This window comes from Pituophis catenifer, unplaced genomic scaffold (genome assembly GCF_029215685.1).
Source record: "Pituophis catenifer annectens isolate HBS135680 unplaced genomic scaffold, rPitCat1.0.hap2 SCAF_1, whole genome shotgun sequence".
NCBI classification, from domain to species: domain Eukaryota; kingdom Metazoa; phylum Chordata; class Lepidosauria; order Squamata; family Colubridae; genus Pituophis; species Pituophis catenifer.
The window spans coordinates 58,070,053-58,095,459 of NW_027256881.1; the positions used below are offsets into that span (position 1 = coordinate 58,070,053).

The following is a 25,407-nucleotide window of genomic DNA, read 5'->3' on the forward strand; positions in this document are numbered from 1 at the left end:
TTTGAAATAGGGAAGGTTGGATACTGGTTGATTGTTGTCAAACACCTCTGGATAGACGGATGGGATCTTAAGGATCCTTCTCCTTCTCCTTCTCCTTCTCCTTCTCCCTCTCTTTTTTTTTTTTGATTTATATACCGCCCTTCTCAGGACAGCTTACAATGTGTTAAGCAATAGCCTTCATACTTTTGTATATTTATACAAAGTCAGCTTATTGCCCCCACAAACCGGGTCCTCATTTTACCTACCTTAGAAAGGTTGGAAGGCTGAGTCAACCTTGAGCCTGGTGAGATTTGAACTTGCAGTAATTGCAGGCAGCTGATGTTAATAACAGTGCTTTAGTCTGCTGCGCCTCCAGGCCTCTTTTAAGGTTGCCCCTCTCTTTCACGAGCATTTGGAGAGCACTTTAAGGAACAAATACACTTCTTGAAAACTTTCTATCCCTCTGCTGAAAATATGCCAAATGAAGTTACACTTTGCAATATGGCTGTTGACATATCATACATAGGTCAAAGTGGATCAGCAGCTGTCAGAGGTTGCAAACAAGTATCTTAAGATGAGAGATATATTCATTGCACTCAGTGCCTCCAGTCCTCATAAGCTGATTGGCTTAACAAAGAGTTTCAAAGTCTGAAATTGAACATAGTCCACACTAGCTTCCCAACTTGATGCTTCCCAATTTTGATTAATAAAATACTACAAACAAATATGAAATAATTGTATTGTGTAGCCACAAGCAACTAAGTGCAACCTCCCTTGAATTCTGTTGACCCTTACTGAACTCCAAACAGATACTAATCATTAATTGAGAATGTTCCTGTGCGTAGGGTGAATAGCAATAAACCAGTTTAATTGGATTTTCACATGTAGACCCAATCTTTTGTACCTAACACTGAGTGACATGCTATTTTTATTGGAGAATACAATCAATGAGTGCAATTAATGAAGTTTTAACTTTTTTGTTTTGATACAGGTATAAAAACATAAAAGGTAAAGGTTCTCCTCGCACATATGTGCTAGTCGTTCCCAACTCTAGGGGGCAATGCTCATCTCCGTTTCAAAGCCGAAGAGCCAGCGCCGTCCAAAGAAGTCTCCGTGGTCATGTGGCCGGCATGACTAAATGCCAAAGGCACACAGAATGCTGTTACCTTCCCACCAAAGGTGGTCCCTATTTTTTCTACTTGCATTTTTTATGTGCTTTTGAACTGCTAGCTTGGCAGAAGCTGGGACAAGTAAAGGGAGCTCACCCTGTTACGCGGCACTGGGGATTTGAACCGCTGAACTGCCGACCTTTCGATCAACAAGCTCAGCATCTTAGCCACTGAGCCACCACATCCCTATTTGATACAGGTATACATACATAAAATTAGGTTTAATATTATTAACTGCCTTACATGCCATTCATGGATGGAGAGATAAGACAAGGGTGTAAAGGAAGCAGAGAAAGGGCCAGGAAGGATGTGGCAAAGGTTGGAGTGAGTGTATAGGGGCATGCAAGGGGTGAAAAAGAGGCACAGTCAGGCTCAGGGATAGTATGAGATAGGTATGGTGAAGCTCAAGGAGGATGTGCATGGTAGGCACAGTACAACTGCAGAGGGGGTTGGGGAGAGTGGGTGGGTGGGTGGGTGGGTGGGAGAAACATGCAATGACATGATCTTCCCTGTCGAATTCCCCGTTGTCTTTCTGAGGAAACAGCAGGGAAGGCTACAAGTAGCAATCATGCTGTAAGTGTGAGTTGTTTGCCAAGTGCTCAGATTGCAATTACATGACTGCAGGGGTGCTGGGACAGTCAGAACTCTGAAGACCAATTATAAACATCATTTCTTCAATGCCATCATAATTTTGAACAGTTGCTGAACAAATGGTCAACTAAATGCAACCATTTATGCTAAATGCACATCAAAGAAAGCACTTATCTTTTTCTTTAGTTTGTCAAATGAAATATGTTGAGAACCCAACATATTTCAAGAGATGTGCAAAACCACTGTGTCCACTTACCAGAATAATAGTCAGCAGAACTTGGGTGAGAAAGAGGAAAATTATTTGATTTTTAATTACTGTATTTTTCGGAGTATAAAACGCACCGGAGTATAAGACACACCTACCTTTTTGAGTGAGGAAAAGAAGAAAAAGAAATCTCCTTCTGCCTCTGAGCAATTTTACCTCCTTGCAACAAACAGCAAACAGCCTGCTTTACTTTCAGTTTCGTTTTCAGCATAGCTTGATTAGCAAAGGAAAAAAAAATCTGCTCCAGCAATTTACCTCTTTGCATCAAGCAGCAGAGCCCTGCACAAAACAGCTGAAAGCAAATCAGCTGAGAGTCGGGAGGCCGATCCAATCAACTTGTGCTAATTAGCCTGTGCTGAAGCTGAAAGGAGCTGTTTTTTCTTGCTGTTTACTTGCAAGGAGGTAACTGCTGGGAGGCAGAGGCCAAAGGGTGGGGGCCAGTGGGTGGGCGGGTACATTCGGTGTATAAGACGCACCTAAATTTTCACCCCCTTTTAGGGGGGAAAAAGATGTGTCTTATACTCTGAAAAATATGGTACATCATTGTTATTTGGACCTTGCCTGAGCAACTAAGTCTTTGAACTTAAACAAAAATTCACTCATCCAATTCTGCAAGATGTTTTTATTAAAGGTAACTGATACCATTTAGGAAGGGAATAAATTATTTGTGCTTTATGTTTAAAACTATTGATTTTCACTTCTATGCACAAAGAGAATTGTGCATCAGTTGCTGGGATCACTGAAGATTGAACATTATTTATTTTTCATTATCCTTCAAAGGCAAATCATAAGCTCATTTTATAACATGGAGTAATTTATTATAAGTATGAAGACTATTAGGATATTTAGTAGCCATTCCTACCTTTTAGACTAGAGTAAGGGGCAAAATGTTGCCTTTTACAGAGAGAAAAGCCACAAGTATATTTTACAATTTTACAAATATCTTTGTAAGATTTAGATAATCGATCATACTCCATGAGTTCTACTGATTTGATAATGTATTTAACAGAAGTTGTAAGTCTTTTTTAAAATAACATAAAAGGCAAGCAATTGAACATAAACACTTCAAACACATCTTTAAACTGACAAAAATCTGCTATGTTTGTAAGTGTTCTGGGTGCTTAGAAACAGAAAACTGAAAAATTACTGTAATCTGGTTTTTGAAAAGAAATTCAGAAAATGTTGGAAATACCCAAAAATACATTAATTGCATTAATAATAGTAATAATAAAAACTGTATTTTCTGTACAGCTTACTCAGACAGTTGAAAGTGCTGGATTTTACAAAGACTTTTAAATGAAACTTGTAGGTTCATCATTTATGCACAGAGCAACAGATGCAACAAGATGCAATGTCACATTTGCAACAGCCTCAAAATCATCCTTTAGAACAGTGGTTCCCAACATTGTTTTGGCCATGCCCCACCTAAGCATCTCTAAAATCCTGATGCCCCCCCTGCAATGGTGAAATGTAAAATTTGTTACTACCGGTTCTGTGGGCATGGCTTGATGGGGGGGGGGGGGATGTGCCTGGAAGGGTGTGGCCAACTTTTGTTTTTTTTACTTTTAAAAGCATTTTTTCTACAACCGTAAGAGGTTGCAGAAAAAAATGCTTTTAAAAGCCTCTGACAATCAGGCAGCTGAGCTGGGATCATCAGAGTCTTTTAAAAGCATTTTTTCTACAACCTCTTCGGCTGAAGAGGCTGAAGAAAAAATGCTTTTAAAAGTAAAAAAAAAAAACCCTCTGATGATCGTGCGGCTCAGTTGGGCATGGGGGGGGCAGGGATTTTTGCTACCGGTTCTCTGAACCACTTGCTGCCATTGCTACTGGATCGGGCAATCCGGTCCGAACCAGCAGCATTTCACTCTTGCCCCCCTGTGACATATAATTCTTACTTTACTCAAAAAGTGAACTCTACTCATGTGGAAGAAGCCTAAAAGGCCAATAACTTGGTTTAAACAAGTTAAATTGCCCCCATTAAAAATTAAATTGCCCCCCTGTGAGGCGTGGGCCCCATGTTGGGAACCACTGCTTTAGAAGAATCTTTTTTTACCCCTTTCGTGTTTGTCTATACTACTCCTTTCAGCAACTACTGTCAAACTTAATTCAAAGACATATTCAATGTCACTAATTTAGTACAGAAAGCAAAAAGGCACCAAAACAATTGCAATAACCAATATTCTCACTGTTATACTGACAATTTACAATACCCAAACACAATAGTAGCAATATTAAATACTAAACTGTTCTAGAAGACTAGGGGGAGGGAACACCAGAATGCTCACTCCAATGGACATAGTTTGAAGGCTTTTAGGCAATCACTTTACCTACAGTTATGGGATAAAGTTTTACTGAACTTTATCCAGAACTGAATAAATCTACAGAAGCAGTGGTGTTTAAGTATATATATTTAACTTCTTTTTATATATTCTTCTAAACACTCCTAAAAGCAGAATAAGAATATGGAGTATATCACAGAAGTGAATACATCCCCTCACATTTTGTAAATATTTAAGTATGTTTTCATGTGACAACACTGAAGAAATGACACTTGGCAACAATGTAAAGTAGTGAGTATACAGCTTGTATAACAGTGTAAATGTGCTGTCTCCTCAAAATAACGCAACATGCAGCCATTAATGTCTAAACTGGTGGCAACAAAAGTGCGTACACCCCTAAGTGATAATATTGCTCCCTACATCCCCAAATATTTCAGTTTTTACAGACATGGCACTGACTGTACATATTGCTTTTATAAAAATTCCTGCAAACCCATCAGGTATCAGATGAGAACATGCATATTAGCAGGTCAGAACAATACTACTAAAATCATTGTATTATTTTTCAGCTACATAAAAACTGAAGCTACATTGCATAGAAACGTTGGCGTAAGAAGGGAAAATTTTGATTAGAGAGAACGATTAAAGCATCAAGCACAAAAGGGAAGTAAACAATACTCAACTGATACGTATCAATTGGCCTATATCAAAACACAATAGTAGGAATTTGCTCTACACACCGTTCCATAAAATGAATGAATACACTGTGGTGAAAAGTGACCAGAATAACAGTACAGGTTTCACTTCACCATAATTTTTTTTTTATTATTTTTATATGCCGCCCTTCTCCGGAGACTAGGGCGGCTTAATCATTTCCAGTGGGCTCCAACTAAGTGAATAATAAGGTATAGAGTGTAGCCATCAAAGCAAGACAATAAGATGTAATGGAATTGCAAAAGAAAGATGAAGATATTATGTGCATTTTTTCTTCACTTAATGAGTGTGCATAGGTTTTAACCAATAGTTTATGGGTTAATATCTTAATCTCTCAATCAAAAGCAAAATCAAGAATTTATATTGGCATGGTCAGATATATTTCCTTTATCCCTTCAGGTACACTCTTTATCGACAGGTGTTTTCTTGGCACGTATGCCAGTGTCAGGGGAGATATCTTTATATTTTCTCAAAACAAAAAAGTGATTAAGTAATGTGTATATTTTCTAACCTCTAACCTATATTCTCTGAATCTCTATGTAGAGAATCTACATAGAATCTATGTTTCTAGGACTGGACTATGCCAAAACTAACTTTGGGATACATCTGTTATCTCTAGGGTCCAAATCAATTGAAGATATATAAGGAGTTTGTTTTATCAGTCTACTTTTAATATTACATTTACTATTAGTCTTGTATTTGCAATAAAAGCTTTAAGTAACCTAACGAATTGGACATTCATTGATGATTATCTGTTTACTTGCTGCCATGGGACAATGCATAAATTCAGGTTGTGCCTTGTTATCAATTTTATGTCCGATCAAATTTGTCACTGAACAGGTGTATTAAAATCATTTATAACTGGCAAGTAAATGACAGCTAAATAAGTGCAAAATATAATACATATTCAAACATATTCATCCTGAATTTTTCCCCAAATTCATTCTAGTTGTAATTGATAAAGCAAGGGCACAAAAATGTATTTATTGTGTATGTATAGCTGGCTTGCTTCATCAAATGGATACCCACAGCTAAAAAAGCTTTGTATATTTTTTATAAATACGTTTTACTAAGTCAAATGAAAGAAAAAAGAAAATCAGTTCCCTGTTGAGACTAGCACCTATTCTGCAGGACAATACTTTATAATAATAACAATCTGCCATTGAAGCTTTTTGCAATCCACAGGAAGCATGGCTTATTACTAGAGATATGAGTAAACATGCTTTATCAGACTAAAGAAGCTACAGAATCAGATTAAAAGTTTACAAGTTCAGTTTCCACGGTGACAATTCACTAGTATGATTGCAGGAATAAATTGATCAGGGGCTATGAGAATTGAGATTTAATCTAGACAAGGCACAAGTAGTGATGGTCAATAAACAAACTGGGGAATAAAAATAAACTTGGAACAAAATGCAGAAGTGAGAATGCTTTAGTGTCCAATTTTGAAATCATTATTACTCCCCATCTATTTCATACCCACTGGTTTTATATTTATTTCCAAAGTCTGCCATATACTAAACAAATAAACATTTCCAAAGCCAATTCAATGTCAATAGCCCTGATAGGTTTAGAACCAGGTTACTAGAAGGATATCCTGCAAAGGGCCTCCCTTTGCATTAGACTTGTCACTGGAGATTTATCATCATGGGGAAAGTGAAGCATTGTAGCCTATACTTGAATGCAGCCTACAAATCAAAGCAATACATACAAATAAGTACGAGAGAGTGTAAGTAAGAAAAATGAAACTCAAAACAATCTACCTGTGGGTGGGAGGACAGAAAGTTACAGTTATACTATTTTTTTTCACCAGGGTTTAATGATTTTAACCAGGTATTTTAAAAAAAAACAGCTACCAGTAGGATGCTTTTTAAATGGTCATTTTATTAACCAGATTTGTGTTGTTGTGAATTACAGGTAGTCCTTGATTTAGACCACAATTTGAGCCCAAGATATCTGTTGCTAAGCGACATGGTTATTAAGTGAGTTTTGCCCCATTTTATGAACATGCTTGTCAGTTGTTAAATGAATCACTGCAGTTGTTAAGTTAGTAACATGGTTGTTAAGTAAATCTGGCTTCCCCATAGTCTTTGCTTGCCAGAAGGTTGTAAAGGGTGATCACATGAACCTAGGGCACTGCAACAGTCATAAATATGAATCAGTTGCCAAGCATCCAAATTTTGATCACATGACCATGGAGATGCTGCAATGGTCATAAGTCACTTTTTCAGTGCCGTTGTAACTTTGAACAGTCACTAAACAAATGGTTGTTAAGAAAGGACTACTTGCATGGGGTTTTTATGAGGGCTGAAAGGTGCTATATAATTGTTTTACCAAAAGCATAAATCCATTGGAAACTCACTAATAAGGCATATATCCAATAATACTTCCTTGTTGTTGTCCCCTTCAGTAGAACAGTAAGTACTGTGTTGTATCCTGAAACCAGAATCAATGACCAGAAGCTATGGATAGCCCAATCCTCACGGATCATGGATTTACACTTAAAATCAGCTAAATGTTTTTTGTGAAAATTTTATCTCTTTTCTGTGGAAAAAACAACTAGACTATAGAGTAGCCTATCACTAGTGTTTGATCTCTGATTAGTGTCATTTCAACAAAATCACAACTCTTGATCCTCAAAATGTGCATTTTTTCCATCAGATTAATGTCATCATTGGAAAGTTTTATTAAATAAGCCAGGCATATTGGCTGCCTCTAGAAATACAAGTTTAAAGACAGGCTGTCCAAGTGTGATGGTGAGTCATGACGAAGAGCAGGATACATAAAACAGTGTACTTTTCCAGCCAGATGTATATTTAGGCATGCAGAAGTTGCTGAACAGCAAAAGCTTGTGCTTATTTGTTTGGATAAAATGTAATGAGAAGCTTTTAAACTAATCAAGTGACAAGTGGAGCAAATGCACAAGATGTCAATATAGTAGCCATTGCCAAAGCAATTATAACTAAGAAAAATGTGCAACTTCACCCCCTTCCACAAAACACAACCTTCACATGAATTAGTTAAGAATCAGAACTGAACCAACCCCTCATCTTCATAAAGGTACTTGACAATTCCCCAGAGGATTACAAACAGCATTGGCACACCTGGGGGGAAAAAAAGGAAAGAAGAAATGCATAGAGAATGAGTCACTAGAAAAACAATCAGGAAGGCTTGCAATGTTGTGAAATTCTATTCAGTGCAAAACTTCCTTAGTCAAATGAGATTATAAGTGGCACTTATGCATTTACAAAGTCCCTTATAATTATCTGATGACCTTTAAAATGCATTCTCCTTAAGAAAGCATTTGGGTTGAAAATCATAATGTTGGAAGCACTTCAGTAATATCTTCAGATATAGTATAAGACAACATCATGTTAGTAGATAGAATGAAGCCCAGAAGTGCAAATACAGAAAAATCCAAAGAAATAAAGCATCACATTCCTTTAATTTCTTGGATACCTCTTGTTGGGATATGAAGTACCAGAGGATACTCAAAATATGTAATTTGTTCTAAAAAGAAGGCCATGTAGTTCTTAGCTCTTTGTCAAGGAGATGTTGATTAATCAATCTAGTGAGATGATGCTCCTTCTCCATGTTTCCTGCAGTGCTATCATGGACATGTGCAATTTGAACAAGTTTGAATTTCCTCCTGCTTCACCTTTCTAACCAATCCGTTCTTATGGTAAGAAAATATGGCTAATAATGTACAAAGAAAATATGCCTTCCTCCCACTGTTAATGGCTATGAATACTGAAATGCTGATATTGCTGATGAAAGACTGTTTAATAAAACGCAAGAAGTCAGTAAGCAATTACAGTTTGTTTAATGCATACTTGTGTGGCACAGACAAGCATGCATTTTCTTTTTAATATCTCATCATTTTCTTTAAAGTTAATGCCAGAGTGCTCTCTTGCTGGAAAATTGATAACCTTTATATAATTCAAATGGATAAAAGCAGGGGTGAAATCTACTTACCTTCCTTACCAGTTCGGAAGTGCACGCTCGCGTCCCGTATGATTTTGGACTCTCCATGCATGCGCAGAGGGTAAAAAACAGATTACTTCCTGGTTAAAACCAGGAAGTAACGATATCCAGGCGGAGCCTTGTGCTGCCGCCCCTTCCAGTTCTCCGAACCACCCACCACCACCACTACTGGTTCGCCTGAACCGATGCGAACTGGTAGCATTTCACCCCTGGATAAAAGATTTAAAATTAAATATAGAATTTAAGTTAGTTTTAAAGTAAAACTAACATTTAATTATATGTGGGTAAAGTTACTGCTATATAATGTAAATATCAGTATGCCATTGTTTGTTTTTCTTCTTATTCATTGGTTCTATAATGGTTGACTTTGTGTGCTTTTGTAAACTACTTTTTCTAATTGGAAATTTCTGGTTGCCAGCATTAGTTCCCTTTTGCAAGTTTAGTAAAGCCAAAATATAACCTATTTTTTTTACTGTTGTCCTAGCTACAGTTAAAAATGCTCCCTCAATTATTAGATGAAAATTACTAATCAGTAGGCTGGATAGTTTAGCACTGTTCAACTAGTCTTGCAGATTGAAACCAAGTATAGGAACTATGAGAAATTATCATTTGGTGACTGCAGATGTTAAATCATGTATTTAACATTACATTATTCACAATTTATTAGATAGCTATAAATTGGCTCAACTGATCATATAAGCAATAGGCTTGGTTACATGGTGAATCAGTCCCCATGTACATCTGCAATAATGGATAAAATTTTGGGTATTATTACCCAGAAATATTTTTTCTTATCTTCTCAATGTTGCCACCACTTTTGGCTTTAGAATGTACTTAATAGTACATGTTTTCTTCAAGCAACAGAGAAAAAAAAAAACTACTGATACTCCTTTATTTATTAAATTTATTCTGATTTTTCTACTGTTAGTAGAGTAGGCAGGCAAGTGACGTGACAACAGAAAATGTCTCGCTAAATGTGATATAATGCCTAGCCGTGGTTTAGTGCTGCATGATATCCTGGGATAGTCTAACTGTCCCTGTGAAATCTTGTAGCAACCTACAATTAGCTGTTATGAACTAAGTTTTATGATCAGACTAAAATTCTGATTAAATCCAATTTGTAAAAGGTTTATAAAAGCAGGGAAAAGCAAACAAAAAGAAGTGGGGAAACTTCTGAAGAATCATTTCAATCTTGTTCCGATAAATTTCAGTCATTGGCTTTGATACTATTCCTGAATTGAACATACATTGTTGCTATGTTTTACTCCAATAGCAGCTATAGGTAATCAAAACCTTTTGTATTCCTCTAGTACTTAACAGAATGGAGCATTAAATCTGATAAGAACTCTTATTAGAGAAGATATTGCTAGAATTTAAAGAATGTGTAAGATTTTTTTTCAAGAAATAAATCAAGGATTCATGATGGCATTTGTGCTATATAACATTTGTGCTATATCATTTCTTAGATAACTGATAAGGAAGTTAGCCACTGTAAACACTGAGTGGGTCGGGAAGAAAAGAGACACTTTCATGAGTTAAAATGCAATTTAGAAGTTTAACATTTAAAAAGTGATATTTACACAATTAATATGTCCAATGGGATTACAGAATTACCATCAGTGGACTTGTTGAGAATGAATATTGCATTAACTGTCTACTGGAACAAGTAAATGACAATAAATATAATCCAGCTGTGGTAGTAAAAAAATGTATCAGATTTTTCATCCAAATTCATTTATAAACCCAGGTGCATGTTTAATTAAAAGAAACACTTATTTACTATGAATGCTATCTTCTTGACGTTGAAACAAATTAAGGCTGTATTTATAATCCATAACATTTGTAAAATGAAATATGCAAACTGAAAGAGAACAAATTATATTTCTGCAGAACCAACAGATGTGCAAAGCAATAACTGCTGTTACTGTAGAATTGTCATGGCCAGAATATATCAGAAACATCCCCACTTCTGATTTTTATTTGATGTTTGAAATCCAATTATTAATCCAAATGCCAGTCGCTGTGAACCCACTGCAGTATTCTGAGTAAATAAAAAATAATAAAGAGCTCAGAGATAAGCTGCTGTGTTGCTGCTAAATTTCATTGGTTCCATATGTTGAACAGTCTGGATTTATATTGGACTATTATATACTGTACAGTTACCGCTATCTTTAAGCAATCTTTTCCCAACAGCATATGCTTCTGGTAAATTGAATGTGCCAGTCCCAAATGTCAGTCAGCACATTTGGAAGATACCACATTACAGGAAAATGTGTTTAGATGAGTTGCAACAAAGGATATAAGTTGCTGACTAATGATCCAATGCAGCTTTTTTTTTTTTTTACCTCAAGTGATATTTTAATATCCTTTATTTTATGTTAGCTCAGATGCTTACTTAACTTAGTTGCTGATTATTTTTGAACTTTTTTGTACCTAGGAAAATCTCTATGCACCTGTAAATTATCTTTTTTTGTGCTTGGTTTAAAATTATAAGAACCTGATGTTACCTGATGTTTTATTAACAATAAGGTAAAAATACACTACAAACGAAATATAGTGAAAGCAAATAAGTGTTTGTAGAAAGTAATGAGAGGGCCTTGAGAGGATCAGGCAAAACCCATTACATAAGCAAAGAGGAATGAGACAATCCTTAAAGCTCAGAGACTCAGGCAAGTGGAATGGAGTTATCTCTTCACAAGTAGTCTGAACTTCTGAGAAAAATATTAAAATTACATAAGGTGAATTACCAAAAGAGGTTTTTTTTAGTTTTATGGGCAATTTAAAACTTGTTGATGCAGTGGCAGTTCAAGAGAGTATTCTAATTTTTCTGAAAGACAGATCTTTTTCAAGAACATACCTCTATGAATTCAACTAAGGTTCATAAAGTATAGATATTACCAGAGAGAGTTTGGTTTTTAAATGGAAACCCAGTTCTTTCAGAATGGTAAAATGAAATGCCATTACAGAAAGAAGCAGTAGTGGAAAAATATAAAAAGAAATAGATTTTTTGAAAATAATCTTAATAAAAGTAGAGATATAAGAATAGTTTGGGTGGAAGCAAATCTTTCAAGAGGTTACTTTATAACTCAAAAAGAAGAGACAAGGGAAAACACAAGCTATTTTCAATGAGACAAAAAGAAAAGAAGAGGAATTAAAGAGGTTTCCAGAGACAGTAAATATTCTCAACAAATTAAGCTTCCGCTTAATAACAATTATCTATGTTAATATTAAGAGAAATGAAAATAAAACTGACAAAAAGGAGTTTATAAATAAATCAGGAAGTGGTTGGCATACAAATTATGAAAAGAAAATGACATTGAAGTTATAAGGCGGAAGTACTGAAATAACAGATAATTTGACTATGCAAAGAAGTATTTCATCAATATTATTCCAATTTATATAAAGGACAAGCATTTCCTTAGAGAAAACAGTATGTAAGAACATGTAAGAAACAAAATTTACTGAAGATTACAGAGAAATAGAAATAGATTATGAATGGGCCTATAATAATAAAGGACGTTTGTGAAGCTATTAAGAAGATTAAAACAGGAAAGGTATCTGGACCCGATGGGTTATTGGTTTTTTATTATAAACGCTTTGAGTTATTAATTCCTCAGAAACCTTTAACTCAGTATTAAAAAGTTGGTTATGAAATAAAAAGGCTGTTCTATTAAATCAGAATTACTATATGTTTTGCCCTAAACATCCTTAATAGCAGAAATGATATTACTTGGATATGGCTGTTACAATCTAGAGGACAAAATTTCACTTGGAGTTTTTCCTCTCTGTATTCAATTTATATATAGGTCATCCTTCAGATTCAATGAAGATAGGTTGTGCACATTATCTATGGACACAGAGATGGCTCTGCAAACATAGTCTGGAAGTTCAGAATCTAGCACAACTGGGGCATGGGACTCCATTATAATAACTTTTGGTGTTATTCTGTGATGCCACTCAATATTTTCTATCAGTTTTTGATTATGACTATCTTCAAAGTCAGTAGAGGCTTCAAAGGAGTTACAGCTTTTAGTTCCCTTTGCTGGATGTCACAGTAGCACAGGTTTCCTTCACAGCATCTTTGAAGTGCTTGTGTGGATGACTTTTAAGGTCTCTTCACAGTTTCTAGTCTAGTACAACTGGTGAGCAACTGGTGAGTTATATGGTGGTCATGCATTCTAATTATTTGTCTCACACTCCATATCTGGTCTGTGATAATCAAGGACTCAAGGGTGATGGACTTCACATGTTTCCAGACCTCCAGGTAGGATGGATGGAACAGAGAGTATGCATGTGAAATTTCTCTAGCTGTTTGATATGTTGTTGGTACAGTGTCTGGAACTTACATCCATATAGGAGAGAATGGACCACCACAGTTCAGTAGGCTTTCAACTTTGTGGCGATACTAAGGCTGTGTGATTGAGCACTCTAGTATGCAGCTGCCCCAGAGCCTGGCTGGGCTTGCTGATCTGAGAATCAATTTCTTAGTCCAAAGATCCATTGCTCAAGATGATGCTTCCCAAGTATTTGAAGCTGTTTGTATCTGTCAGCTGGTGTGTGTGTGTCAACAGTGATTTTTAATTCTACAGGATGACTATTTGGCACCGGCTGGTAAAATACTTCAAACTTGTTCAGGCTGATAGTCTTGTTTTCATTATTTAATAAATATGCTATAGCAAGAGCATACATGGAATTCTTCAGTTCCCCAGACACAAAACCTTACTCCTGTGTAGGCTGTCTTGCGTATTTAAATTCCTTATCATTTATTTCCTTTAACTTTTATTTTCTAAATTTTCTGATATTTAAATTTTATTTTTCCTTCTTCATGTAATATTGCAATTAGCTACCATTATGTTGGCACACTATCTCTTTATTAAAATCTTCTTCTTCTTGTGCCATATCCGTCATCGTACATCAGCGATCATGTTGGCGTTCCTATTTTTATCACCAGCCACATGAAATAGTGCTGCTGAGTTTTGTCCAAACCAGTCCCTTAGATTTTGAAGCCATGATGTTCCTCTTCTGCCTGGACCTCATTTGCCTTCAATCTTTCCTTGGAGGATTAAGTGAAGTATGCCGTATTTTTCCGGGTGTCGCATCACATGTCCGAAATATTCTAACTTTAGCTTTTTAATGGTTTTGATGATTTCCTTTGGCTTTCCCAGGTGGCTTATCACCTCCTTTTATTAAAATAGCCTTCCAAATCTTATTGCATCTGTTTTACAAAAAGTGTATCATTTTATGATGATGCATTTAAGTATTATTTTGGGGAAAATAAGCTTTTCTTATAATAATTGACTATTACTAGATTTTGGTCATATTAGTATAGAACCAATATTATATTTATTATTCCATCAATTAAGGATTAAGATACTAAAAAAAGATCAAGTTGGGAACAACTCTGGTATAGAATTGCTATAATATAACAGTAACCACATTATCTTTTACTGAATCACTTTTTTCACCATGAAATTGGAAGACATATGAGATTTACAATACCCGGAAGCAGAGTTACAAAGTTAAATGCCAATATAGGAGCAGAGGACATATAGAAGTTACTATGCCCAGTAGCAGAATTACCAAATTAAATACCAATAAAAAGTAACAAATTAAATGTTGATAATAGAAACCTGCAATACTTGCCATGCAGAAAAAGTAAACTGGAACAATATAATTATCTAATAAAGAATCTAAAAAGTGAATCAAATATTCAGGCATATTTGTTTGATTCATATCTAAACCACAAAAGATATTTAAAATATGAGCCATAGTGCTCTGGTAGTTAGAATGCACTATTACAGGCTAACATTTGCCACTGCCAGTTTGATCCTGACCAGCTCAAAGGTTGACTCAGCCTTCCATCCTTCCAAGGCTGGTAAAATGAAGACCCAGATTGTTGGATGCAATAAGCTGACTCTGTAAATCACGTAGGGCTGTAAAGCACTATGAAGCGGTATATAAGTCTAAGTGCTATTGCTATGTAATTAGCAATAGCAACAGCACTTATCTGAATGCTGCTTAGTAGGACAATATTAATTCATAATACAACATAAGACATGATTGCCAATTTCTCTCTCTTTTTCTCTTCTTCTGAATCACTTCTGAGGACATGTACAAGTTATTATACCCAGTAGCACATCTTGAATTCCCACTGAAAGATTCTTGATCAACCAAAAAAAAATCTTTCTTAGGTGGAAGGAGATGAATTTCTTGCAACCCCTTGACCTTTATCCATTAGAATAAAAATTTTCCTTGACAACTTCAATGTTCAGTTCCTTAAAGGAATCCAAACAAACCTTCATTCAACACATTAACTTAAAGAGAAAATAATATGATCAGTCAACAAAAGCTTATCAATTATAAAGTTTTAGCAATGGGAGATATACAAACCAACAAGCAGAAGAAGCAAGCCAGAAATTCAACTCAAGTTTTTATTACAGGTATGATTGTCTTAAGATTCAATGGTACTACCTCTATCTGTTGCATTAATAATGGAAATTTATGACACATTATAAGAGAAAATCACTTTTTGCGAAGCTCACAGGACAAAAGCAGCAAACTCGTACCTATCTAGAGCAAGACATGAGAAGTTTAATAAAATAAAAGTGTAGTGCACTATAAGATAGGAATATTGCCAAACCCAAAGCAATACTGAATCTTCAGTTTTGGCATTTCTAAAGGCACTCTTGAAGCTCAACTGTGCACAGAAGACTCAGAGGGCATATAGGGCTTATAAATCCCATATCGCATGGAAATGCATCCTGCTTAGCATTAGTAAGACATAGGAACATGCAAACAGTACTCACTGCTCTCTGTTAGTTAGATTTATGCAATCTCAACGGCATTAGCTTTGTATATATGGCAATGTACACACACAACATGCCTCAAGGATAAAATATAGCACAATATCTAAATAACCATCAAAATGTGATCTTCTTTTTAATTAGCATTTTACTATGATTATTATTTAAAAGAAATAACTTGTCAAGTACATTGCTAAACATGCATTTATAAGCTGTCTTCTATTTGGTTTATTCAACACTCTACTTCTGAATCACCCCCCATTCACTCCAAATGAACAGTGCTAGGGCATATCTGATTCCCACTGCTATACTGACTGAAATAAAACATTTTTTTAAAAAAAAATCAAACCAATCACAGGCCAAAAAGCAACAGTCCAATCACGGCACTTTAAACAGTTGGATTAGTCAAACTGGTGCTATTTGAAGGGATGGCTTTGTTCCAACTTTCAAAACAAACACTGGGATTTGTTTTGAACTTGAAATGAATCTTTTAAAAATACACATTTTACTTTACTTTTACTTTAAATTCTCAAAGTGGGATTTTAAGATAAGAATATTTGGAAGTCAAAATGTTTTGCATCCCTAGTTCACATTTTTGGCAAAAAGCATTGATTTTTTAAAAAAAGGGAAGTATACAGTATATAAAAAACCCTAAACCCTATGAAGAACTAGAACTAATAAAGGACACTCTATGATATTGTAGTAAAGTTTTAATATTAATATCTTAAATAAGTTTCTTAAGAGTTCAGGAGAATAATTGTTTAATGAACAAGGTCTGTATCAAAATCATGTTATAGTTCAAAGCCTAAAAGTCCCTCATAGCCCTTTTCTAGTTAAATTCTTCTTTCTACCTCTTGTGCTTGCTGACATATTGCACCAACCCTATCATAAATAAAGAGTGGAACAAAATTATCAAAGTGGGATAGATAATTTCTCACTCTTTTTGATTGGGAAGATTGGATGCAAAAATGTTGGAGGAAAGAGCACTGGGATTTTTATTAACTTTTTCTAACACAGATTTGAATGTCTCAAATTGAATTATCACAGTATCCTGATTGTTTGGATTTTGTCATCACAATAGAAAGTTGTGATTTCTATAATTGTGGAAAATTCAGTCATGCCCATGTAGGAATGCATCTAAGTCTGACTGTCCTCCTATTAAGAGTCTATAAAAATGACACTAATGTGAGAGACCACAGACCGAGGGAGACGATTTCAGTTGGAGAGTCCCCAACATCCAAAATGCAGAAATGCAAGAATAGACAATAACATTTTGCTCTGTCCTGCTTTCTGCTTTTCTGGAATGAAAGTATTATGGAAGCTGGTAAAAGAAAAGCTCAGTAGCTTTCCTAATGAAAAGTGTATCTTTAATTAGTTAAACACTTATATTTGACTGATATTAATCTCATTAAGACTAATTATTTTTATAGCCTATTCAAACTGCTTTAACGTTGAAATCTCCTGCCACAAGTTACAATTAATATTCCAGCTTTTAGTATTTCTTATAAGAAATCTGAGTATTCGCTTTACATGCTGTGCTACTTTGTATAATTTTAGACTTTTAGAACCACAGAAGTGTGTGAGTATTTCTCAAACCTTACATCCTCCCATTAGCAAAAAACCTTCATGATAAGGTAGTCCTTGCTTAACAAGCAAATTGGGACTAGCAATTCCACTAAGTAACACAGTCATGATCTGCAAATCACATGATGGATTTATAATCTTACACCCGTCATGGTTGTTACATGAATCGCCTGTGGTTGTTAAGCGAAATATGACGTGATCACGACTTGCAATTTTATTGCAAGTTTCTCTGTTAACTCTGCTTCTCAGAAACTGATTGTGAAGCATAGAAATGGTGATCACATGACTGTAGGAATATTACAATAGTCATAGATGTAAAGCTTCTTTTTCAGCACCGTTGAAACTTTGAATGGTTACTGGACAGGGCAGTTGTTAAATGAGCATTATCTGTATGACCAATCATTCCATTCATGCTTCCTTGGATGACCCTGATTTCCAAAGAGTGGCGAATCGGAACAATAGTTGAGGAATTAGATACTTATACACTCCTACTACTTCCAAAATAGAAAGATCCAAAGCATTTTCTACTAGGACAAAATTGAGAAAACTTCTGTTTAGTTCCTTCAACTCTATTGGCTATAGCAATGATATTCTAGCAACAAGTTGTTCTGTCCAATGTCAGAAGAGGCATGCAAATCACAACTTGAGCTGCAATTCCTGTCTGCATCTCTGCTGGGTTGATGAGCAAACCTACTTTGTAAAATATTGCCTAGGATACAAGATAGGAATAAGAAAAAATAACAGCAAGATCTTCATAAAATCAGGAAGCTACAATTTTATAAAAACATGGAATAAAATAAAAGTCTGAAATACTGAACCAAGTACATGCTTCAGCTTAATAATTTCTATTTTATCCCAGGGGAAGAAATATGTTTTGTTGAATACAAATTGGCATAGTGCAATTATATAAAGATTTGTGCTTAACCAATAACCTAGCATTCATTTATTTTCCACTAAAAAATTAAGGTCAACATTTTAAAAGCTATAGACTGCTGTAAATGGCATGTAAGATAATTAGATTTTATTAACAATATTTTTATAGCAGAATTGCAAGAACCTCAAGCTACGTATAATAGAATTAGTCAACTGATAAATTAGAAAGTGTAAATGTATGAGAGAACATCAATGGTTAATGAAAACTGCTAAACAAACATCGACTTAAATTGTTAAGAAAAATATTGCAGCTTTTTCAATGAATGGAGGAATGAATGAATGGATATGAGCCTGTGTGTGTATATGTGTGTGTGTGTGTGTGTGTGTGTGTGTGTGTGTGTGTGTGTTTGTGCATGGACAGCATGTGTGTGGTGGAGGAAAAATAGCCTTTGTGTGATGCAAGACATATATCACTGATTCAGAGGTACACATGTTCACAATAGACTGACATAACACTATTAGCACAATGGTTTTTAATTTTAAGCCATTTACTAATTCCTATCATTATCTTTCCCTACTTTCTTGCAGACACATGCTGGGTTAATGTCTTCAGAGTTGTTTTGCAACAGTAATTGCATCTTTTTTTTTTGAGTAGTTAGTGGCAATTCTGAACACATCAGTATGGTTGCAAGGAGTTGTAAGTATCTGCCCTAATGTGAACTAATCTGATTTATTAATGCCAAGTCTCATCTGCCACCCTGTTGCCTTGTGAACCAGTAGAGAGAGATCCTTTGGGAACTCTTTGTAGATGAAAGTTTTGTTCCCTATGTAGACTTTTATGGTCTTAAATACTGAATTGTAATCTACATTTGACTGGGTCAGAGTCAATTTCCCTTTTTGAAGGTAACCATAATGTTGGAAAAACATGGCCCGGCTATTGAGTTCTGATGGATGCAAGATATTATCAGTTGAGAGGTTCCAGAATTGCATAACAAAAGCATAATTGCTATAAAATAATCAATACTTGCTAATCATATTAAAAATAGGATGGGGCTGTGGAGTCTAAGAACACATTATCACTATGTAAAGTTTTAATTTAAGTAAAAGAAAAGAATGCATAACAGTTTAATATGAAATACAGAATGGTATAAATATGTGCCACATTAATGTCTCCAAGAGAAAGGAACTACACAGGCTACTAACATTAAAACAAATTACTCAAGGTCAAAGAAAATGTTGGTGAAATGAAAATCAAGGAGCAATGGAAAATTCCAAAAATCAGAAAAGCTTTTTAAAAAATATTATTGATATTGTAATACATATTGTCTATTTGTAGAAAATCAGCATTAAGAGGCTTCCCAATTATTCATAAATAATTGTAGAACAGTTCCAAAAGTTGTTTCTTTCTTGATTTTGTTGATTCTATGAAAACATGACTAACAATAGAATAAAAAGCTGTTCAAAACTTGTTTTAAAAGCAATTTAGTTAATGGTTGGTGAATATAAATTATATACCCATATGTATAGACTACATTAAAGTGACTACATGAATCACTTATTTTCAACTTCTCTCTTCATTCCTTTTCCTATTTGAGCTTTAAATGTTATAATTATTATTTTGTATTCTATGCAACAGAGCTCCTCCACAATTTTTATTTTTCTGAAGTAATTTCATACTCTTATTAGCTAAGAATCTCTTCAAATACATTTTGAAGGAATATAATCTATAATTGGTTTTCAAAATGTTCTATTTGAAATATATATTTTTCCTTTTATTTGAAATGTGTAATTTACCCCTTTATACTGAAAGAAAATGCACATCCCATTTCATATTTATTCTACTAAACATCATAGTAAGTTAATACCCATTTTCAGTTATCTGTTAACATTCAAATGAAGGACAGTTTGTCATTAGTAAGTTTTTATCAACACAAAATGAGAAAGTCCTCCGAGTTTTCCTTTCCACTCCTTGTAGGAAATTATTGCAAATGCGCCTTGAATCCAAAATTAAATTATGTGACTGTCTGTTTGGGCTTTAAGATTTATCTTTCATCTCATTGTCTTGATATTTCATATTACTAAACACTCAGTACCAGTGGGAGAGCCTTGGGAACAGTGCTTTGTTAAATCTATCTGTACAGTTGCTGTGCGTGGATGTGTCTTAGTAGCCTTCAAGATTGTTTTGTAGAGAAATAAAATTGTGTACATCTTATTTATTAAATTAAAGCTAGGATTTTGCATTATAAAAGTAAGAGCTTACCAATTCTTTCATAAGCAGAATTACACATAATGTTTCCTTTAACATGAAGTGAATTAAATTATATACAAAACTCTATATAGTATTAGCAGAAATAAGTTTTTGAAAATATTATCTATTTAATAATAGGGTAATTGGCAACCAGTCATAAGTGTGAACAGCACCCAAAATGTGATTATATGCCCATGGGGGTGTGTGTGACATATAACATGGCTGGAATTGCTTAGTCGGTTGTAAAGCACTATTTCAGATGCTGTCATAACTATAAATGGTTGTTAAGTAATAAATTCAAGTCAAGAAGAATTACCCGTAATTCAGTTTCCTTTACTGCAAAAAGATCATGCTTCTAATCCTGGAGAATGAAATCTCTGACAGGCTGAGAATAAAATGAGCATGATTTTCTAAAGGGAAAAAAAGGAAAATAAAAACAGAGAATGGAACGCCATTAAAGTAAAGTGCTCAAATATCATTTAGCGACTTTTGCTCTTTAGGGCCTTGGGTTTGCTGCAAAACGGCACACTGGTGGTCTTGGGCAATTTAAATAGTTGGAAGACAGGGAATCTCACTTTATATATTTCCTTATAGAAATCAGACATTAGACTGAATTATTACATACACAAGAGGAAGGGACAAACTCTTATTTTTGTTTAACTAGTTGCCCCCTTTTCTTCATTTATGCCTATAAAATGGGCTTTAAAAATGTATGTCTTACTATAGTTATCACTTCAATAAAGAAAATAGATGATAACTACAGTACGTTCAGTACCCCAAAGGTGTATTGATCATAGCAGGGTAATTGTGCATGATTCAGAACTCCTTGTATATGAAGTTTATTTTGGGTTCTTTGTTCTAAACAATTATACAACCCCTTTTGCTTCATTTAGTGTTCTGTTTTCAGCTCATAACAGGCATCAGACAGCCTCTGTTCAGAACGTACTGTATATAGTTAGCCTACTGGATGACAACCACGGAACTCAAGTATTGCTAAATATAATCTGCAATCAGAAATATTTCAGGTCAGCCTTTTATGATTTTTGTAATGGAGTTGGGTTTCTACTAAACAATAAAAATAAAACAATAAAACCTTCAATTTCAACTTGCTTAGAAAGCTATTCAATAACTTTAGTATAGGGCTCACCATTTTTCATGTTTTTGCTTTCTATAAGTTTAAATAATTTACAGTAAGTAGGTTGTTATGAGATCTATGGAACTTTACTAGAACAGCCCAATATATTTTCTTATGAATACTTCATTGATTATTGGTTGGGACAGAACATAATATATTCATCCTCCATACATCATGTGTACTCGGGTCACATAAATAATATGCATGTGATCATTTATATGAATTTTACAGTGCACTTATTTAGAATGTTCACATAGGGATGTAAATCTGTGGAAGAGAAAAAGCCCCATCAAACCCATTCAAGATGTATTTAAATGTTTTACCCCCACTGGCATTTAACACAATACAGGCTAGAGGCTGTATTAAACTAGGGATCTACAGTGATTCTACAATCCAAAACATATTGGGAAGTTTGTCTTGTATATTCTGCACCTGTGCAGAAATATGTCACTGTTTAAAAATGATTTGATTAATGAAATGACAGGCTACCGAATAATGTATATTTACAATGAAACATTATATATTATCTTAAAAGATTTGCCTTATGATTACATTAGGGAACATGGTAGTAAACATAACAAAAAAAAAAACCCTCTCGGCCATGAAATAGAGAATTACACCACAGGAAGGAAGGTTAATGAAGAAAAAATAACACATGGTTTTATGCTAGTAAACCCTAGGACCAACATCAGGTAGAAAGAGAAAGATGCCTTTTCTCTTTGAAAGTAAATACACAGCTCATGTAAGAGACAGTTTGGTCCAGTAGTTAAGGCACCAGGCTAGAAAGTGGGACATGGTGAATTCAAGTCCTGTCTTAGTCATGAAAGCCAGCTCTGGGTGACTCTGGGTCATCATTTTCTCTCAGCCCAACTCACCTCACAGTGTTGTTCTTGAGAGGAGAATATGAGAAGGGAGGTGTGTTGGATAAGTTCATTACCTTGAGTTATTTGTAACAATAATAAAAGCATGATATTAAATCAATGTCCTACATTGGCTCATTCATTATTATGTTAGTACAGGTAGTCCTCGACTTACAGACATAATTGAGCCCAGAATTTATGTTGCTAAGTGAGAAATTTATTGAATTTTGCCCCATTTTATAACTTTTCTTGCCACATTTGTTAAGCGAATCACTGCAGTTGTTAAATTATTAACATGGTTATTAAGTGAATCTGGCTTCCCCATTGACTTTGCTTGTCAGAAGATCACAAAATATGATCACATGATGCCGGGACACTGCAATCGTCATAACTGTGAACCAGTTGTCAAGCAGTTGGATGTAAATCACATGACCATCGGGATGCTGCAATGGTCATAAGTGTGAAAAATGGTCATAAATCACTTTTTTCAGTGCCGTTGTAACTTCGAAAGGTCACTAAATGAACTGTTGTAAGTCGAGGACTACCTGTAATGTTAGCATTAAAAGTAAAGCAAATGATAGTTGTGCTAGAGAATTCAGAAAGGCCTCTGCATTATTTCTGAGCATGTTCTGATTGAAAGTGTAAAAACAGACAAAGTGGATTTTTAAAAAATCTATATTTCTTTGTAATAAATATATGCAGTATTTTCTCAGTTCACATCTCCTAAAATACTAAACCAAGAAATACCATATTTAGAAAAGAGGCATAAAGACTACTTACCCCAGCCAACACAAAGGTAAAGTCGAAAGATTCTCTGCTCTGAAAATACTGAGAGGGCTAGTAGAGTATATAGGTACATTCCTTCCACCAGTAGCCAATAATAGTTGGCAGTCACACAATATTGCATCATCACAAAGATCAAACGGCAGCTGAGTGACTCCTGAGAGGGCAAAGATTTGAGTAAATACTTTAGGTGCCGCAGACCAGGAAAAATGTAAAGTGCCCATGAAACCACAATGCCACCATGCCCTCAAAAATTTGATAACAATGCAACCTTTGGAGACTGTCAACAGCAGGCTAAAAAATAATTCAATTCAGTAGCAAATATTCCTTCACTATACAGCCCTTTAGCATGCCTATTTAAACTACTGTATTTCTTAGCTGACTTGAAGCATTATAAAGTTTTCATCTATGTCCAAGGGGACATTTCTATTCTGCCCAAGAGGCAGCTTCCCTTATGCTCATTCTCCACAAAAAATGTCACTCAATATAGAAGCCTCAGTTGAGTAACCTGGGTTGTGGCAATAGAAGCTGCCAGAAAATGATGCAGAGATGCCTTGTGAAGGCAAAACTTTGTCTCTGCCAAAGTATATAAACTCCCTTTTTTCAACACTGCAGCGCTTATGCCTCATTATATTCTGAACAGATTTTGGAAGAGCAGTGCATTCTCCTTCTATCTGTTTCTCTGTGTTTATTATTCTCAGAATGTAAGCCATTGTTCAAGAATAAAACTTTTAATAAAAATAAGAACTGCCATTTCCTCTGAAAATGTTAGTAACTACATTCCCAATTGCATCTTATATCCTGGTTCCTCTCTCTGACAAAAGTGGGTTTATTTGTATAGAACAGGAATAGGGCTAGACAGTATTATGTAGTATTTCAATGTTCTTATTATGAGGAAAATGATATCTTTTTCAAAGGATATTTCTAATCGTATTTATTAGGATACTGATTAAAAATCAGAGTTTTTGGACATGGTATCAAGATTTACCATTTTAAGAAAGATCTAAGCACTTACAGTTGCTTTTGGACTTCTGAAGTATAAAAAAAGAAAAGAAAATTGAAGCTAAGAAGAAATCTTATCCTCAAGTGAACTGAAAGAGGTTTCTATTTTAAGTACTTTCATCTATACTCATATGTAAATCTAACAAGCTTTCCCCCAAAAGGAAATGCACACCTTAATGCAAATATATTGCATTCACATACTTCTGTTTAGGAAAATATGTTTAGCCTTATCATACCTGGTAGGAAATTACACTCTCCCACTGTTGTTGACGTGGGGCTGTCTTGTACATCCATGTGAGCATGGAGTCCTTAATAAAGATGGACACAGCACGTAGGATAAATGAAGTAAAAAGGTTCAAGTGAATGTAGTTCCTGGTACAATGTAGATGCCTGTAAATATAATTATGATGCTTAATTCACTTGAAAACATGTAGGCTATAATGATTGTCAAGTGAGGTACCAAGGGAGCTCTGTTCAAAACTGAAGTGTGTACATCAGATAGTTACACTGTAGAGTTAAAAATACATTTGTGGGTTGCTCTCATTTCTGAAATGGAAAGCAAACTACTAATACTAAAAAATATACAAAACTATTATTGGAGTACCATTTTCTATAGTATTCAGAGAAAAAAAGGTTTAAAAACAAAGATTTAAAATTGAGTTTTAAGTCCCGTAGGTAAAGATTTAAAAACCCATTGTGTAAAACATGCTTAGTTTAACTGTGCACTGCACATTCTGCAGGAGATTGTGACAGAAGCATCCATTCCCATCAAGAGAAAGCATGCTATTTACCAGCAATTGTTTGAAAGGCAAATTGAAAGAGGACTATTACTGATATAGCACTTAAGAAAGACCTGCATGCACACAGTAGGAATAAGTGGAGCGTGATTTCACTTCTGGCATCCCAATAGGCAAAAATGAAAATTCATTATGAGTATCAAGTTAAGAGAACATAAATTTCAGCATGTCAAAAAGAAAAACTTAATTCAGTGACTAAACCTGTCATCATTAGAGCAGCAGTACTTTATTTCGGAACCTCTTCTCCTTATTTCTACCAATTTATAACAAACCATATTTAAAAGCAGATGAAGTAGAGGAACAAGTTTGTTGAAAAAAAGTTCTTCTGTTCTACCTCTAAC

General features: G+C 34.9%; 1 protein-coding gene across 1 annotated transcript in view; it reads right to left on the reverse strand.

Moving 5' to 3' along the window:
• Positions 1-25,407, reverse strand: part of GLP1R (glucagon like peptide 1 receptor) — a 98,522-nt gene that overhangs the window by 13,912 nt on the left and 59,203 nt on the right. The window contains exons 8-10 of the mRNA XM_070949862.1: positions 24,506-24,659; positions 23,265-23,424; positions 8,041-8,101 (exon numbers count right to left, since the gene is read on the reverse strand). Of these exons, the coding sequence (XP_070805963.1) occupies positions 8,041-8,101; positions 23,265-23,424; positions 24,506-24,659 (375 nt within the window). The remainder of the gene's footprint in view (positions 1-8,040; positions 8,102-23,264; positions 23,425-24,505; positions 24,660-25,407) is intronic.